This window comes from Melospiza melodia, chromosome 20, assembly GCF_035770615.1.
Source record: "Melospiza melodia melodia isolate bMelMel2 chromosome 20, bMelMel2.pri, whole genome shotgun sequence".
NCBI classification, from domain to species: domain Eukaryota; kingdom Metazoa; phylum Chordata; class Aves; order Passeriformes; family Passerellidae; genus Melospiza; species Melospiza melodia.
The window spans coordinates 3,871,995-3,890,370 of record NC_086213.1 but is presented as its reverse complement, the minus strand read 5'-3'; the positions used below and the strand labels follow the sequence as shown (position 1 = coordinate 3,890,370).

Below are 18,376 nucleotides of genomic sequence, written 5' to 3'. Positions count from 1 at the left end.
TGTTTTATGAGTCTTTATTACTTCTTTAATGCACTTCCTGTGCACCAGGGAGACAGCCATGTTCCAGGGGAAGATGAAGTTTTTAATTGGTAAAGTAGCCAATTTGCAAATCTCCTCTGCTTTAAGGATACATTTTCAGGTGTGATTCAGTCAAAGCAATCAAGGAAAATGTTTCTAGCTAGAAAGACAACAACAGAAGGGATCTTCCAAAGAGATATTAACTCTGAAGACTGTGAGCTGGGCTTTTCCTGTGGGAGGGAGGGGAGAGTGCTAAAAACTTAGATTTCACTGCCCGGATTTGGGGCTGCCTGGGGACTGCTTTGGTCCCAGGCATGCCTGAGAGCAGACAAAATGTATTGTCAACAATAAACTTCCTCAGTTTTCAGCCACTTCCCCTCACCCAGCCTTCAGAACAGCAGGAAGCCAAAGCAGAGGACACAAAGCCAACTGGATGAGGTTTGTAATTTGGCTCTGCTGCTCTCTAGGTGATTGTACCTATGGCTGTTGCAGAGTTCACAGTTAAGACAGGTAATCTAAATGTAGGCTGGAATTCTCCATCCATATCAAAATCCTCAAATTCACTTTGGCTTAAGTTCACATACAGACCCATTTCTAAAACTGGTAACAGTGCTTGTAAGGATTTAAGTAGAATTAGGAAGAGAGCTTTGTCTGTAAAAACCCAAACCCCAAAAGCCCCACCAGAGTTAAGTGTTATTAGCAAGAGGTCATGGTACAAAGGAGTGACTTTAAAATGGAGAATTTTGGTTTTCCTTCACCACGGCACCCTTAAACCAAAGCAGAGAGACAGGAAGGTTACCAACTCCCTTCTTTTAGCTGAGTATTAAGGAGCCTGAAGCTTGTGTTTTATCTTCCCTCTATATTTTAGAACTTCTCCTCTCCTACACTTCTATTATGCTAATTCCCCTTCACTGCCTGTCTCTTAAACTTGAAATGTTTTGAATCAGGTGTGTTTCGAGATAATTGTGTTATATTTCCACATGAAGCAAGGGAATTTGTATTGGAGGTGAAGCAATGTAAAGACCTGATTGCAGTGGAATTCAGTACTTTATTTTGTGGCCACTGGAAGAGGACATTGCAGAAGATAATTTTAAAGGGTATTGCAGCATTAGAAAAGCAAGCTTAGCCAGAGCACCAACTTCATGTGCCCTTGCAGGACACATCTTTGTCCACCCAAATCCCTTGATAGGGGTCGGTGACCAGCAGCACGATACTGGGGGTATCTGAGGCAGGTACTGGATCAGGGACATGAGTTATTAATTGATTTAGCTGCTCTGGGGAACTCTGTGTGACCAATTTCAAGGATTGACATACAAAGAAAGTGTCAGAAATGTGATTCACATGATGATAGTAGCAGGGTTTGTAAGAAGCTGGGTGTTTAAGAGGGAGCACATATACTGCTACTGCCTCAGGAAGGACAGACAGAAATTCTGTCTCTAACCCTCCCTATGAGCACTGGTTTGTGATGCTGTTCAGCCTTTCCTCCTATCTTGGGCTACAGCAGAAAGACTTTGTTTGTTTGTTTAAATCTTTTCTTGGGTCTTTCCCAATTTTAGCCTGAACTCCAGATATTTGGCTCTTAAATGAATTCTCCAGGGTGCTTCTGACTAATGCCAGGGTGCTATTGTGGGCTTTTACAGGAACTCTTGGGAACAGTTGCAGCACAGAGTTGTGGACTAGCACTACCATAGCCCAGGTTTAGCTCTGTGATGGTGTCTGTGCAATGCAGGGTTTCAGCACAGAAACACATGAAAACTCTTTCTGTACGGACTGCACTGTGTGGTCTTGACTTCTCGACTTTATGGACCACCCTGCCTGAGGGCAATGGAGATGAAAAGCATGTGCACTTCAGAACTGCTTTGCAGGAATTTCCCCTCGTTTTGAAGTGCTTTTGTTCCATAAAATACTTATTTTCCTCTAAATCAGTTATTACAGTTTGGGTTCATACCAAAAGCTTCAGCTGTTTCCCAAAACAATTACTTGGTCCAGGTAACGCAGAACTGAGAAGAAGTTTAAATACAGAGGTTTGAAGAAGTCAGAATCAGCACTGGGATCTGGATTCGAGCATCCTACTTAACAGATAATTGCAATGACTGAGGTAGAACATTCAGACTTAAATCCAAGCCCTCTAATATGCTTTGTCTGGGATATGGAAGGCATCTTCCTTTATTAGGTTACCTTCCTGCTCAACATTAACATTGCATGCTTTGAAGGTTTATTGTGTTGGCTGGAGTTATACCTTTATATACACACAGTCCCTATGGAATAGCCTGGTCTCCTTTCATCATTATTAGTAATTCTAGGCTTGTCATTTCCTATCCATGCAGTCTGGACCTCACCACGTTGTTGCAGGATGGTTGATACGGTGCACAGGAAATGTTCTGTTTTTTCAGGTCTCCACTGTTCCTAAGTATTCTTTTCAGGGGCTTCAGTTTTATTGCCATGAAGTCCATTTCCTACATGTAGTACAATTTACTAAATTACAAATAAACAAGGCACCAATAGAGAAGTCAGTGAAAGTTCACACTAAGAATAGAACTTAAAGAGAAAAGTTCAGTTATGTGACCTTCTTCAGGAGCTGGATACAAAATAGACCTGCTGTTTTTCCCTTTAATTTCCAGTCCAGGCAGAAAAGAACTTGAACAGTTCCCAGAGAAACCCAGGCCCTTCTGTTTGTTTCTATGAATCCTCCAGAAATGCTTTATCTGTTGACATCCTGGCTATGCTGATACGGAAATGAACTTACTTGGCCTCCTCATTTCACCCCTACATTGTCAGCTGACTTTGTCATTGATCTCCCTCCCTGCAATGTTTAAAGATTTGCCAGCCATGGACAGAACAAAATGTTACAGACAGGTACCTTTAAAATTGCCTTTTAAAGAAAATTAGGATAATCAGATGAAAAATCTAATGTACGTATCAGTCACTGCTTATTATTGTCATTCAGAAACATGTTTGGGAACGAAAAGTAATTTCACTGAAAGTTTTTTTGGTTAAAAAGGGTGAATTAGAGAGAAAGAATCACATGTCTCCAAACGCCTTGATGAAACCATACTACCTCTGGACACTTTCTGCCTAAAGTTAAATATTAGACACTCTCTCCCTGACATTCTTTTTTTTTTTTTTATTTAGTCTAAAAGGCTTAATATTTAACTCAAAATACCTAACAACTGCAAATGCTAAGTGCTGAAAGTTGTTACATCCTCCAGCAGATCCATAAAGCAGTGCTTAAACTCAGTGGGATATATTTAGAGAAGTGAAGCCATCCCTGGACTTCGTGTTCCACTCGAATGAGAAATCTGGTTGCTATGTTGTGAACTTGTGTGTGTTTTGAAGCAGAAGGCATGGCCAGTGCTTCAGTCGGAAAATCTGCTTTCAACAGGGTGTCTACCTTGGAGCTGCAGAAGGAAATGGCCTTTATTTGGTGCATTTTTATTTTGTCCCAGATCAAGGTCTTAATTGGTTCAATCCTTTATCTGACATTAAGTCTGGTTTTGGGATGGATTTCCAATTATAATGGGCCGCAAAATCCATGTTAAACTCAAAGTTAATTATTACTGGCTCCTGTTCAGAGTTTTACTGCAACTTCAGTGGACACACATCCTGAGAACCACTACTTTTTTATGACTTATTTCTAGGCCTTTTTGTTGGACAGGTATCACCAGAAAAAGCTCCTAAAAATGTTCTACTTTTAGATGTCTGAACCACAAGAGTTGCTCAAGAAGTGGCAAGAAGCCAGGAACGGCCTCATCCCCTCAACATCCCATCGGCTGGACCGATGGAACCAGGACTGGTGATCTTTTTCCTTTCATTCTTTTTCTTTCTTTCCTTTTCTCCTTCTCTCTTTTTCCCCCTTTTTCTACTCTTTCCTTTTCTCCTTCTCTCTTTTTCCCCCTTTTTCTTTTCATAGAGTAGGTCAGGAACCAACATAAAGGATTTCCAAGTGACTTTTTGTGGGCTCTCCGACTTTGTGGCTCTTTTCCACTACGAACATTTACAAGTCCTGCGCTCTCCCTCTTCCCTCCCCCCACCCCGTCCCTGAGGGAGCGTCCCGCCAAAACCCGTGAGGGGAGCGAGGCGTGGCCGACGGGGCCGCCCGGGGCAAAGTGCAGGGGCCACCCAACGCCTGAGGGGCTGCGCGCGCTCGGGCTCCGCCATGGCGGCAGAGCTGGAGTCGCTGGAGCTGTGCCTGGAGCGGCACATCCCGCCCGGGGAACTCGCCGAGGTGAAGCGGATCCTTTATGGGGGCGAGCCCAGGTGCGCCACCAGGACGGGCTCGCCCCTCGCTCTGCGGGTTTCCGTCCGCCCCTCCTCTCGGCGGCCTCCGCGGGGATGCCCAGCCCCGGTGTGAGGGGAAGGAGGCAGTTATGAGGGGGGGTGTGCGAGACACAGGGCTGGGCTGAGGGGAAAAAGGAAAAGTAGGGCTGGTGGTGCTGCAGTGAGGTGACTGGGGGATTTTGGAGGTGATCCAGGTGTGGGGAGCAGGACAGTGTGAAATGATGTTGGACAGGGATGGAAGACATGACGGGAATAGTGATACCGGGGCGATGGAGCGTGAGGAGTAGGGATTAAACTTGAGGGAAGGACATGGGAGGGAAAGTGTTTGTAATCCAGTTATGGCAGGTGGAAGTTTGTGTGTGTGCTCCTTGATTGCTGCAGCAAGGAGTCAATGTCTGGGGGACACTGATGACAGGAGGACAAGTGGGCGATGAGGGGTGAAGTAGAGATGAACAAGAGGGAATCAGCACAGGAGCTGGGCTCTGCCTGTGCCCCGGCTGTCATGGTGACAAGGGGCATGGGAGCTTGGGTGTCTCTGCAGGGTAAGGCAGAATTGTCATTCCCTTGGTCCACTGCATTCTCAACAGAAAAAGAGAGCATCTCATCTTGAAATGTCTTTGTTTCCTGTTCAATCCAGAAAACTTGATTTGCCAACTGCTGCACTGTCAGCAGCTCAGGAAAAAGATTTTGAACTACAGGGCTATGGATTTGAAGCTGCTCTGGAGCAATTGAGAAGGCCACGAATTGTTCGAGTGGGACTGATACAGAATAAACTTCCTCTTCCCACAGACACAGCAGTGGCAGTCCAGGTACACAGACTGGGACTGTTTTTATCTGCTCTTCTGCTGGATTGAAACATAACACAGTTCAATTGTTGATTTTAGGAACTTAGCATGAAATGTCTTAATGATTGTCTGGCAGTACAGGACCCATCACTACTGCAGTAGAGCATTCTGTAAGAAATTTGAGTGACACGTTTAGTTTTGTTTCTCAGAAACACCTCTTGTATTTACCTACCAAACCCAACCTGCTTGCAGTTTTTCCAAAGCTAAATATTAGTAGCTCATTTTACACATGGAAGTCCTTTGCCTCTGAGATGAAACACAAAATCATTTACACGAAATCAAAAGGGATGGCAGCCAGTGGAAACCACAGGTGCAGTTCTTGTTTTAATTGAGAAATGTTCCATTACAGGAAAATCCATTAGAGGAAACAGATTAATAAAGCTGTGTTCATTATTCTTTGTACAGCAGTGAAATCTTATTACAAGATAACATGGTTTAGTGGTGACTTGGCAGTGCTGGGTTAATGGCTGGACTTGGTTGATGATCTTAAAGGTCTATTCCAACATTAATTATTCTGAAACCATCATCTCTTAATATCTTGGACACAGCAGCACTGAAGTGACAAATCTGTATAGAAATAGTCTCCTGAAAGTAGCTTTAAATAAAGGAAAGAAAAGAATGCATTTATAAAACCTCCTGGAGTAGTTTTGTACAGGGACAGGACAGAACACTTCTGAAGTAGTTTGTTTTGGAAAGATTACCCATCACAGATGCAAGTCATTAATTCAGTGAACAGATCAAGTTGGGGATTCTTTATAACAGCTGTTGAATAAAGTACCAGCTGTATTAATGATTTTACTTTATGAATAACTAGTTAACTGTTTCTGTAAATCAATGTACAGTTTTTGATGTCATAGGTCATTGTAGTTTAGTTTTTAGTAATTTTTTTTGAAGCCTGAAAGTAGCAATGCAAAGTACTACACCTGTGCTTATCTTTACATAGAATATTCTAGAAAACTAATTCATAAATACTTTGATGATTTTTCATGGTAATAATTATTTAGCTCTTAGGACAGAGGGCTTAACATCATCCTGTAGATTGTTTACAATGAGCAGCAAAATTATAGTTTTTATTAATTCTGTTTAGATTTTCAGCTTTTTGCGAGTCAGGCAGCACTGAATTTCCAGGTATATAAATGTTACTACCATGGAATTAGAATCCCATGGGAATGCTTTCTCTATTCTCAGCATCTAAATGCTTTTAAAAATCTAAATCTGGCTGTATTATCAGTGTTCAGGGATGATAGCTGAGTTGCTCCCCCTGAAAGCAATGGCTCTAAGCACAGAACAGGTGAGGTCAGTGTGAGCACGGGGTGTAAAGCAGCAGTGGCACGGAGGTGAGTTAAGCCCATGGCATTTTAACGGTGTGACAATTTACCGGTGTGACATTTGTCACCGCCAGGTGGCTGCTCTGCACAGACGCATCGAGGAGATGGTGGGAGTGGCTGCCATGTGTGGGGTCAACATCGTGTGCTTCCAGGAGGCGTGGAGTGAGTATTCCCTGTGCTGCCCTCTGCGCTCTCAGATGTTCCAGTGCCCTCTGTTTTAGCAGCTGTGCTGTAAATGAACACCAGAAATCTCCCAAGATACAACAATTGACTGCAGTGATTTGCTTCCTAAAGGAAAAACCAAAGAGTCTGAGGTAGCAGAACTGTGTGGAAGATATATGAGGGGTCTGTTGTATTGAAGACTGCCATGTGGTATTTGGAGCTCCTTCATGGCATCCTTTATGATGCCTTCCTCATTATTTTTCTCCTAAAACTTTGGGGTTTTTTTCTAGACAGGTATTCAAATTTAAAAATTGTTTTTAATTTACATGTGGCGTCTGAGGCTTAATTGAGGCAAACCCCTTCACTTTCATGGCAAGTGAAGGCCATGAAATGTTTGTGAAGGCAGGTTGTTCACAGTGTACACCAATGACTGGGATATTTTGTCTTTTTACCCCTCTGAGGCTTCACTAAATGCATCCATTCTCTTCTGGTTTGCCCTGTGTGAGCTCAAAGCTCCTTGCCCTGGCTAAAAATATTTTTAATAGCTTTTGCCATTAAAGAAGGAAAACAGTTGAATCATTCTTAAGTGTTTAATTTTTTTATCTGTATTCATGCAAATATCAATTATTTCTTGAGTGACATGAACATTTTTGTACATTTACCTTGCTTTGGTGTTTTCCAGCCATGCCCTTTGCTTTTTGTACAAGAGAGAAACTTCCTTGGACTGAATTTGCTGAGTCAGCAGAGGATGGGCCAACAACCAAGTTCTGTCAAGAGGTAAAAAACCAAGCAAGCAAACAAAAAAAAAAAAAGACCAACTGACATCATTTGAAGGAAAAGACAATATATCAGTGAACTGGCAGGCAGAATTTGCTGTATTTCTGACTTGTACATGTGTTATTTAACATTTCTTTTATTTTAATTAGCTGTTTTCAGCTGGCTATGGTGTCTGTCATTCTGGGGTGCTGCAGGTTGGTGTCTGATAGAGGAATTGTGTTTATTTGTGCAGCTTGCAAAGAAGTACAACATGGTTGTGGTGTCTCCAATCCTGGAGCGAGATGAACTGCACGGTGGAGTTCTCTGGAATACTGCAGTGGTCATTTCTAATTCTGGAGCACTCCTTGGCAAAAGCAGGAAAAATCACATTCCAAGGGTTGGAGATTTCAATGAGGTAAGGTGCAGTGTTGTGACAAACAGGTCAGTCTTACCTTGCAGCTCTGTTTGTGCCAGCATGTGTTGTGTCAGAGTCACAGTGACAGGAAATGCAATGTGTTTCTAGAAAATGTGGTCACTTGCTGTCAAATCAGTTTTTCTGAGGTGAACTGATAGTTAATTTATCAAGAAGGATTAATTTTTGTGAGAGTGATGAGTCTTAAAGGAAGAATAACATTAAATCTTGTTAGGTACTCTTCCTTGGCCCAGTGAAACTTCAGAAGAATCACTCTCCTTTAATAAAAGGATTGTTTAATTACAGCTGTGTTATGTTTGTTGTGCACAATTGGCTTGGGTACTTTGGTCGTGTGTGCACATTGAACTTACTTTAATTTGCAGGGCAATTGTTTCATGGTTCAAGCATGAACATTACTTGCAGCCTTTCTGTTTCTCTGGGAGGTTGTCTTGGCAATGACAGTTCTTTTGCTTGTGCTTATTCGAGCAGAATCCCTTAATTCATTGTGCCTCTGACTGAGTGGCTGCTTTATGGCATCTCCTGTTTACTAATGGCATTATTGCAGCTGAAGCCCCCAGCAGGTTTTGGGCCATCCTCCAGGATCACAAACTGAACTGGCACTAAAGGCAGTGACTGGTACATCTGAAATGTGTTTATTCATCCAAACAATTATCACATGCAGAAAGATCAGGATTAAAAATTAACTGAAGTCTAAAAATACATTGTCTTACCTAACTAAATCTCTCCTTGTCAGCTAAAGTGAGTAATTAACAGAGGCATTTCTGCTAAGCACTGGAGGCTGCTGTATACCTGCAGTAGCTTTTGTTCCCTGTCTGACTGCTCCAGTCATCAAACTGAGGCTTCAGAACTTTTTTATTAATGTAAAAAGTTCTTTTGGGTGTCAAAACTTTGTGTTCAAAGACCTCTGGAAGCTTTGACCTTGCTCCCAGACCCGATCAGGCTGGTTTGAGTTTCTCCAGAGGAGGTTGTTAATAGAGTTCTACACAATGAATTTCTGGCACAGCCTGTCAGTCACCAGCCTTACCTTGTGTTTTTAACACTTACTCTGATATTTAATATTATTTTATCAGGTCTGTCCTTTAGCTAGCAAAAGTAGTAACTAACAAATCCATTGGTTACTTTCCATATTTTTTTATTTGTTCATTATGTAATCTATCAAAAAAATAAATTCCTGTTGCTTGTGCTAAGATATGATGTCTTTCAGTTTTCCTGACAGTGTTTAATGGAGAATCAACAGATTCCAAGAAACTCACTGTTTCCAGCTATGAAACTGTAATGAGACACCTAGAAAAAGAAAGACTTTTTACTTTCTCATGTGAAGTATAAATAGAATTTCACTAAGAGTTTTGCATAGTTGCTAAAAGAAGTTGTTCTTAGAATCCTAAATGCCAGAATTACTACAAAACTATCTGTTTATAGCTTCCAGATATACTAGAATGATCTGGCACTTCTTGTGTCTACTTGCTACAGAATCAAGTAGTGCTTACCCAAGACAGCACTGTCTTCAGCTGGCTTTGGTAGCAAAGCATTAAGTCCACTCTTCTGAAGTGAACAATTCTGATAAAGCAACTTCAGAAACCACCCAGGCTACAGGAAGGGATTATATTCATCTGTGTTACTTTAATGTTGTTTTCTTTATCAACAAAGTTAAACCTCAAGGAAATATCGAATTTGAAATGGTTTGTTGTGGGTTGTCTCTGTAGGGCAGATGGGAAAGGAGCCTTGTTAAAGTCGTGCCCAGTGAATCAGTAAGAACTAAATGGAAAGGGCAGAGAGGTTGGTCTGTGGCCTATTCAGCCATGTGTGGGAGGCCTTACAAACAAAAATCAATCCTTCTTGAGACATCACAGTTTATTGCTGTGGAGAGGATTGTGACCTCTGGTGTGAAATAAAGAAATAGGAACTGATGAATTCCCTGAAGCAACAGCATTCTTGTTTTTCTTCTGCTGTTGTAAGAAATGAAACTGAGAATAGAATAAAAAATGGAAATACATTCAAACAGCAGAATTGTTTTGAAAAAGACTTGTGTGAGCACCCACCATGTGGTCTGCTGTCTACAGACATGAAAGGAGATCAAATCACTGCCCAAGGGACTGAGAACTGATAATAAACAAGAAACATGAGATGAATATTTCACTGGACATAGTGAACCTGTAGCCCTGGTTTCAGAGGGTGACCTCCCTGTATCTCTCATGCCACTGGCCCACACTTACAGGGGCCCAGGTTTGCTCCTCAGCTGGAGCTGCTTGCTTTGACCAGCCCTCAGGTGTTTCCACTTCCTCCAGGACCAATGGCAGTGGTGGTTACAAGAACAGATAATTTCAATAAAGAGGGGTCTGCTTTACAGCACACCTTCCTTCTGGGATGAGAGACGTGTCCTGTTGGCTCAGGGTGCTGGATTGTGTCCCTTGCACCAGAGGATACTGTCAGGAATCAGCCTGGCCACTGCAGCCTCTGTGCTCCCTTGGGATCCTCAGCACTGTATAAGGAATGTTGGGTGGCATGTCTTGTCTCCTTGTCTGTGGGTCTTTACCACTGTCTTTGTCCCTGTCTGAACCTGGTGGTGGTACCTTCAGCACATTTTGGAGGTGCATATGCCTGCTACATAAAAGAAGTTCCTTTGTTTGAAAGGAGGTGTGAGAGTGTAATTTCAGTGACTACACACTCCTGCTGCTGCCTTGGCATTTCTGTATCCATCTTTGCCACTGCCTAAGTGATTTTGTAAATCTCATCATATTATCCTCAGCCTTCCATCTACAAATTAAAAAGCTTTTTTAGTTGGAGGTAATTCTTTGCACATTTTTAAGAAGTCTGCCTTTGTGGGTTTTGTTGTTTGATTGGATTTTTTCCTTTGTTTTTTTTGTTTTTGTTTTTTTTTTTTTTTTGTTTGTTTGTAGTCCACTTACTATATGGAAGGAAATACAGGACACGCAGTGTTTCAGACCCAGTTTGGGACAATTGCTGTGAACATCTGCTATGGGCGCCACCACCCTCTGAACTGGCTCATGTACAGCATGAATGGAGCAGAGATCATCTTTAACCCTTCAGCCACTATAGGGTCACTCAGGTAAAACACAAACTGGGCTGTGCCATTGCTCCCTTTCTGGCTTAGCTGAACCTCTGAGCCCCTCACTGGGGCCTAAAGGCACGTTGCTGAGGTCTTGGAATGTAGCCTCCTTGTTTTGCCTTCAAAAAGGAGCCTGCATTCTCCTCAGTGATAGGAGCCTCCTTGAGCCAGGTCTCATAAGCTCTTGGAGGTCTGTTTCTCGCCCAAGAGAGAAATACATACATACATATATATATATATATATATATATATATATATACACACCTACCTTTGGAGGCATAAAATCAGCAGGATGGCTTCAGTTCCTCCACCAGCAATTTTGGCCTTTCGGTCTCCTCCCAGTAACTGATTCTCTTTGAGAACTTTATTGTACATCAGCAGCTCTCCTGTCTTTGAGACAGCTGGTGCTCTGAAAACTGAGAGTTTATTTAGATTTTTTATGTAATATTTTTGCTATACAATAGGTAGTGGTCATTTTCAGGCTTATTATACCAGCTTGCATTGTCCACCTAAGGAGTGTGGTATGAAATTGCAGTTTTCAGAACCAAGCTGAGATACCCTTTTCTCAGAATTTTTTTTTTAAACTGTTGGCAATTTTATGATTATCAGGCCTCTTGAACCAGACTGGACCAGTGTAAATGTCCCTTGAGATTAATCTTCTGCACATTAACATTAATTGCACCCGACTGACTTGATTTCCTAGAAGCTAACTGTGGCTGCTTGGACAGAAAATGTGCAGTGTGAGGCAGAGTGTAGATGCAGCCCTGGAGTGTCAGTTAATGAACAATTTTCTCTGTGTGTGCAGTGAATTAACACCTCTGTGTGTGTGTGTGTGTGTGTGTGTTGCAGCGAGGCGCTGTGGCCGATCGAAGCCAGGAACGCTGCCATAGCCAACCACTGCTTCACGTGCCCCATCAACAGAGTTGGAACGGTTTGTATCCTCCTTGCCTCATTCATTCCATCATTCAGGCCTTGAGCAGGGGTTTGTTCAAGGCAGCATGGGTTCCCCTGCTGGGTAACCACTGTTCTGGGGTTTATGGTGTGATTTGAAGATGGACAGTGATGAGGAGATTGAGAGCTGCCTCTGTTGCTGCAGCCTACTTTTTGGTTGCAGCTGTTTCCTGTTCTTGAATTGAATCTTTGTAATAGGCACCCACCCTTTTGCTAACTCTCCCAGTTTCTCTGTGAAATCAGTATTCTTTTAGCCAAAATGACTGAAACATTAATATATCCTTAAGTCAACAGTACACAACTTGGGGCAGTTGTACAGCTGCTATCTCTTTCTGGACTGTAAAATTCTATCATGAAATTAATTAGTGCATGCAATAAGTCATTCTTACCTTCAGACTAGCCCAATTACACAGTATGTATATTTTTAAAATCAGATTCCCTGCAAAAATCTAGAATTGTCCTTGCTGCTGTATGAATATGTTTGCCTTTTTTGTGATCTGAAAAGATATATTTGGTTAAATATCTCCTCTTTTGCCTCTTTAAACTTGTGAAATGGATACAAGGCATGTTCCTGAAGTGTATGAACAACAGGCAGTGATACAGAAAGACCTTGTGTTCTGTGCTATCCATCACAGAAACTAGGCCCCTCTGATGACTCCCTTTAGACAGTGCTGATTGTGTGCCAGAAAAAAATATTTGTAGATTTATATAAACTCCCAAAATATGATAGACTAGCAAGGATTTCTTGAATGAAACGGAATTATACTGCCACCTATGGATTCCTCTTATTTCACAGGAATACTACAAGAATGCCTTTACTTCTGGAGATGGTGGAAAAGGTATGTTCAGAAATCACATTCACTACCAGTTCCCAGATTTGCTGGAAGTTAAAGAGAATTATCAATGAGGAATATGAGATTGTCTTGTATGTACTTACATGTTGAAACACAGTAATTTATGCTGTGAAAACTGTGGCTGCTTGTGGCTCCATCCAGAGTGTGCCTGAGCCTTTTTTAGCCAGTTCTGGAGCAAAGTGTTTTTAGCAGCTGTATGAGAAAGGTCAGTGGAATCCGTGGCTTAGTAGTACAACAAATGGGATTGATTTTTGGCACAACTCAAGAGTTGTGCAATATGAAATAACATCTTTTCTGTGCCTCAAATCCCAGTGTTTTCACCTCTGACCTTTTATTGAAAATAGAATGGGTGTATCTCTGTCAGCTGGTTTGAAAATGTATAATTTGACAATTAGAATTCATTTAAAAGCAAAGTGAAAAGCAGTGATGGGAATAAATAATGGGAATTAATAATGGGATAGCATAATGGTGCATTATTTGAAAGGCAGTGCAGGGAGATTTTCCTGATAACTTCACGGTGTAGTCTGCATGAAAATTATAACTGGCCAAAACTGCAGTTATTTTAGGATCAAGCTGTGACTCTTTGAGATGATTATCTTGCCTAAAGGACAGTGAGTCCCCAAGAAATGGAGTCAGGTTTTAGGGGACACTGCATGTTAAGGTACAAACCTGTTTGCAGATGGCAATTGATGCTTTTTAACAATCTCTCTAAGCCCACCACGAGCTGGGCCATTTCTATGGCTCGAGTTACGTGGCTGCGCCGGACGGCAGCAGGACCCCGGGGCTGTCTCGCACTCAGGATGGGCTGCTGGTGGTAGAGATGGACTTGAACCTCTGCAGGCAAGTCAGTGACAAATGGAACTTCAAGGTAAGCCTGACTATGAAGGAAATACAATATTAGAACAAACAAGCTTTGGTAATGGCTCTCTGTGGTTGTTGTTTCCCTGGGTCTGGATTGAAGGCACTTGAGACAGTAGTTCGTGTTGGGACTCAGGGGTTTATTATTTCTTATCAGTAAAACAGTCTCACTGCTGTGAGTTGGGCAGGTTTCATTAGAAGGCAAAAATGGCCAACAGTTTCTTGTTACAAGGTATTTTAAGACTGAACTCTCCAATTAAGAACTGACACCTTGATTATTTTCCCTTTTAACCCAATAACTGATCCTAAAGAGCCCCCAGTGCAGACTTTTCTGCCCAATTACAAACTGCCACCCAAACCCATGAGGAAGAAGGAAGAAGAAGGATGAAGAAGAAACCCAGGCTGACACCCTGTGCTCTCCATCTTGCTTCCATCCACAATACACTAAAAACCCCAAAACCTCAATTTCTCACCAAGTGACACACCTACACTGCTCTCTATAATCTCTTTCACACTTTTATGGATTCCAGTCTATCTTGGAGTCTGGGAAACTTTCTCCATGGATGAAGGTCAAAGTCAGAGCTCCCCTGGGGGTCAGGGCACCCCAGAGCAGACACAGAAATATTCCCAGTGCCCTGGGTTTCCACAATTCTGTGATGTTACAGTAGTTAAAAGGCAGTCTTTCTTTTTAATTTTTTTTAGCAGTTCAGAGCTTAAATTGTTGAAGTAATTTAACAGGAGGTTATGGAGGCCAAAAGCATGAATGGATTTGGAAAAGGAGTAGCTAAATTCAGGGAAGCTAGGCCAGTAGCTTTCAGATGAAAACTCTAGCCTGAGGACCTTAATGTGGACTGCCAGCAGCTCTGAGGATTGCTGGGGAAGAGTTCTGCTTTCCTTGAGCAGTGAATGCAGCCATTTGTGCTGAGCTGAGCCAGGCTCAGTGGATCTATCTAACATGGTATATATTCTTAAAGGCCTTAATTGTCACTTCTGGTGAAATTTAGTGAAAACCCAAACCCACAAGCTTGAGAACTTTCTGAAGGCAAAATTCTTGCAACGTTAACTTCCTGAATTTGTGGATATGTTGAAACTACAGAGAAAGAGCTGTGTACTGTATATATTCATGTCTGAAGCATCTTAACACATGTTTGAATTTATCTAAATCAGATTAAGATAGCTGCAAGCCACTCCACATGGCTTTAACAAACCTTATTTATTACTATTTTTTTGTATTCTGAGGTAAAGTTAATTGGGTTCATCTTTCCAGAGGGCATAATTGGATTTAATTTGTCCAGCAGCAGTGCTGGTTGAAGAAATGGCTGCTTCAGCACAGCAGCTTGCTAACCCTTCAGTTGTGCCACTACAAGCTGTGTGGGTGCTGTGTTATATACTGATTTAGTGGAGTGAGCAGATTAATTTTTTTTACACAAAAGACACTCTAGTTCCTTTTTTATTCTGATCAAGTTTACAACAGGCCACACAAAGATCCTGTTGGAATAAAAAACGAAAAAAAGTGGCAACTCTGGAAATAGGCTTTGTTGATGAAGAAAACATCTTGTTTGCTTCTGTGGAGCCACATCTTTTGTTCCAGTTCTCAGTACTGCTAAAGACTAGAAGTTTTTCCTAGTCACTCTTAAGATCAGCATGATTTGAATCCTAAAAAAATAGACCAGAACTCCTGGCCAGCAGCTGTACAATACATGTAGGTTCTTCAGTGATCACCTAGTTTTTAAAATAAGTAATAATTTGCAAGGAGTGTCAGTTTTTGAACATCATGCTACTGCAAGCAGACATTTATTTTATAGAGCTGCTTTATTTGTCTGTTGTTCATTACAGTGTGGTGCAATATTCAATGTGTTTTGATGTCAGTTTGACATAAAAATGAAAAGTCTCTGGATTTGAAATGCTGAATAAGCTTTCTAATTAAAAAATAGTAATTTCTTATCTACAGCACAATTTCTTTTTTAATATTGCTAATCCATACGTAGGGACTAAAACCAAGAAGTAATTTCAGGTCATCTTCTGGACCAGAATTGCATTTGTTGTTTTACAGATGCCTGTGGTAGGCATGTGGTTGTTGCCATAATGGAATTAAGTTGTGCTGAAAGACTTTTAGCTTTTCACATCAGGCACGCATTTCGTTTTTCTTTGCCACGAGTCTGAGGCCCTTCCTCAGTGCAGAGCAGAGGCTTGGTGTGTCAGGAAGCACATGGAGCATTGCCTCTGCCCCCTTAGCAGGGGGATCTGAACAAAAGCACTAGTAGTGATTGGGAAAAACAAACAGGAAAAGCAAAACACTGCCCTTAGGCTGATTTGTGTAGAATTGTGTGTTTTTGTTGTCTTCAACGCCTGTGCTTTCAGCACCTTTATTTCATGTTGATGGTTTGGAGTGCTGTTGTTGGGTTTTGGCCCTTCAGGCACAGCTGTGGTTTTGTTTATGTGACAGGGGAGAGCTGTTTCCTTTTCCTCTCAGCTGTGGCCAGGCCAGGGGTGGTTCTTGCTGGGGGGAATGAGGAACAGTGGTCACAGGTTTTCTCACCCACTTTACAGGAACCAAATTAACCTGCTGGTATCTGCAGTTTGCACCCAGTGATGCCTGAAAGGGACATTCAGTAGAATGTCTTTGCTAAACTTAGGGCAGCAAAGGGGTTAAACAAATTAAATAAAGATGTGATTTGCCTCTCTCAGAGCCAATATTGTGGGTCCACTCAAAAGAGGACGATGGCACTACCTCAGGTGCTGTATTGCAGCACTTCCAGCACTTGCTCTGTTGCCCAAACCATTGATATTTTGTATTATTAATGGGTGAAATAAGAGAAACCCAGGGTTCTTTAGTTGTCAAGGTCATGACATGGAGCCCTAATTACAGAGACACTCCTCTGCCTTCACTGACATAACTTAAAATTGTTGATGCATAAGAAAGCAAGTCCACCTTTCACATTCAACTTTCAGCTGTCCAGAACAGCTTTAATAAGTAGGAAGTCAGTGGACATGACTGTCACTGAAGGAGAGCTGCAAAATAGGAAGGTGTTCATTTAAAACTTGGACTTTTCAGGGTGGAACTATGCTTCTTTTTTGGGTAGACATACAGTCCTAGGCAACATAATGAGTTCTTTCATTTTAAAAAAGTTTTTGTAAAAAAAAAGTTCTTTTATATAAAAAATGTTTGTGCTAAGGCACTGGAGATCTTGATTTTGAGGAAATTATAGTTTTGATGTTTGGGACAATGAAATCATATATTGTCATAGGAAAAACCAACCAGTACATAGAAGTATTTTCTACTGAAGTACTTCTGTAGCTTACTTGAAAGAACTGAAGCTTTGATTTTTCTTTTCCAGATGACTGGTAGATATGAAATGTATGCAGAAAAGCTTGCTGAAGCAATCCAGCCTTTCTTTATACCCAATATCATCAAAGAGTAAGAGAGAGCATCTCATTACACTCAAATGTTACAAGACAAATTCAAAGTTACTGTTGGATTATAGCTTTACAGTGTTGCTGTTTTAATGTTCAGTTTAATTTCATGTAACCAATTTTAAATAATAGGAGTCAGAACTGTGTTAGGTTAGATAATTGAAAATGGCTTCTTAAGTGTTTGTCATTTACACTAATGAGTCTAAAGTTGTTCCTTGCTAGAGATACATGCAGTGTTTTCTAGAGATAGACATACAGTGTACTGTGGTAGAGTTGATGGGATGAGTTCAGAGGACATGAACATTTTTACATTTTTAAGCTTTGCATTGTGCATCTGTTTCTGCTTTCTGGTTTTTACCCTCTGCCCAGATGCATAATTTAGGGAGAAATGAGACAGAAATTGTTTTCATCTGGGTTTTGTTTGCTTTTTCTGCTTACAAACTACTTGATGCAATTCAGTTATAGCTGAGTAATGTACCAAACATCCCAGTTGTGTCAAGATCAGATGTGGGTGCTGTAAAGCAGGACTGCTTTGGTTCTGTTGCCTTTACACAACCACAGCTGGAGCTGTCTTTGCAGGGCCCCTTCTAGGTGCAGAAGTCTTGTTCAGGGAGATGCTTTGGTATCTTCTGAAGCTCAGTGCCCTGAAGGGGAGCAGAAATAGAGACCCTGGCCAGTGCACAGGCAAGGCTGGGGCACTTGCCTGCTTTCACTGTGAACAGAAAGCTCAGGATGGGTAAGGAAGACTCCTTCCCTGGGGCTGCACTCCAGTAGGATATGTGGTGGCTGCAGAGTACACAAACCAGCTCTGGAATAAAGGTAGTAATGATACATTTGCTGTTCTTAGGTAGTACTGAAATGTTAGTAGCATATTTAGTGTTCTTAGGTGGTATTCTGAAATTCTGCTCTGTATGATTTGGGTGATGGCAATGAGTGTTCAGGCAATGCAGACTGAATACAATTTACAGCCCTGCAACTATGAATTTGTAGCTAGTAATAGTAATAAATGCTTGAACTTTTGTTTTTCTAAAATACAATTTCAGAGTTTCAAAACCATTATTTCTAATAAACTTGTTAATAAATGCACTTGCTACGTTATGTTACCAGGTTATTTGTGAGCTTAACCTTTATTGAGAATGGCTTAATTACAAATAAAAATATATTTATGTATAAAATCCCTGCATGTAAAATCCCCTTCCTTTGCTATTGACATCCTGACAGAAACAAAGCAACAGAACATTTTCAGAGTGTTTTGATAGACAATCTTGTAATAGGAAACAAAGTTTCAGAAAATGCAGGTGGTTCTGGGTGCTTGTGCAGTGAGCTGCTTTTTCAGTTGAATTTGTGTCACATACTCAGTCTTTTCAGTGGGCTTTTGCTTCTCCCTTGTGTTTTCATCTCTCACAGCCATC

The 18,376-nt window shown here is 41.4% G+C and overlaps 1 protein-coding gene across 1 annotated transcript; it reads left to right on the top strand.

Annotated features, from left to right (window-relative positions):
- The first annotated feature begins 4,116 nt into the window (after nucleotides 1–4,116).
- On the top strand, nucleotides 4,117–18,050 carry UPB1 (beta-ureidopropionase 1). Its single transcript, XM_063173335.1, has 10 exons — nucleotides 4,117–4,275; nucleotides 4,934–5,105; nucleotides 6,544–6,631; nucleotides 7,314–7,408; nucleotides 7,641–7,802; nucleotides 10,718–10,887; nucleotides 11,737–11,818; nucleotides 12,635–12,677; nucleotides 13,406–13,560; nucleotides 16,889–18,050. The coding sequence occupies exons 1-10, from the start codon at nucleotides 4,175–4,177 to the stop codon at nucleotides 16,970–16,972; spliced, it is 1,152 nt and encodes a 383-aa protein (XP_063029405.1). The 5' UTR covers nucleotides 4,117–4,174; the 3' UTR covers nucleotides 16,973–18,050.
- The last annotated feature ends 326 nt before the right edge of the window (nucleotides 18,051–18,376 follow it).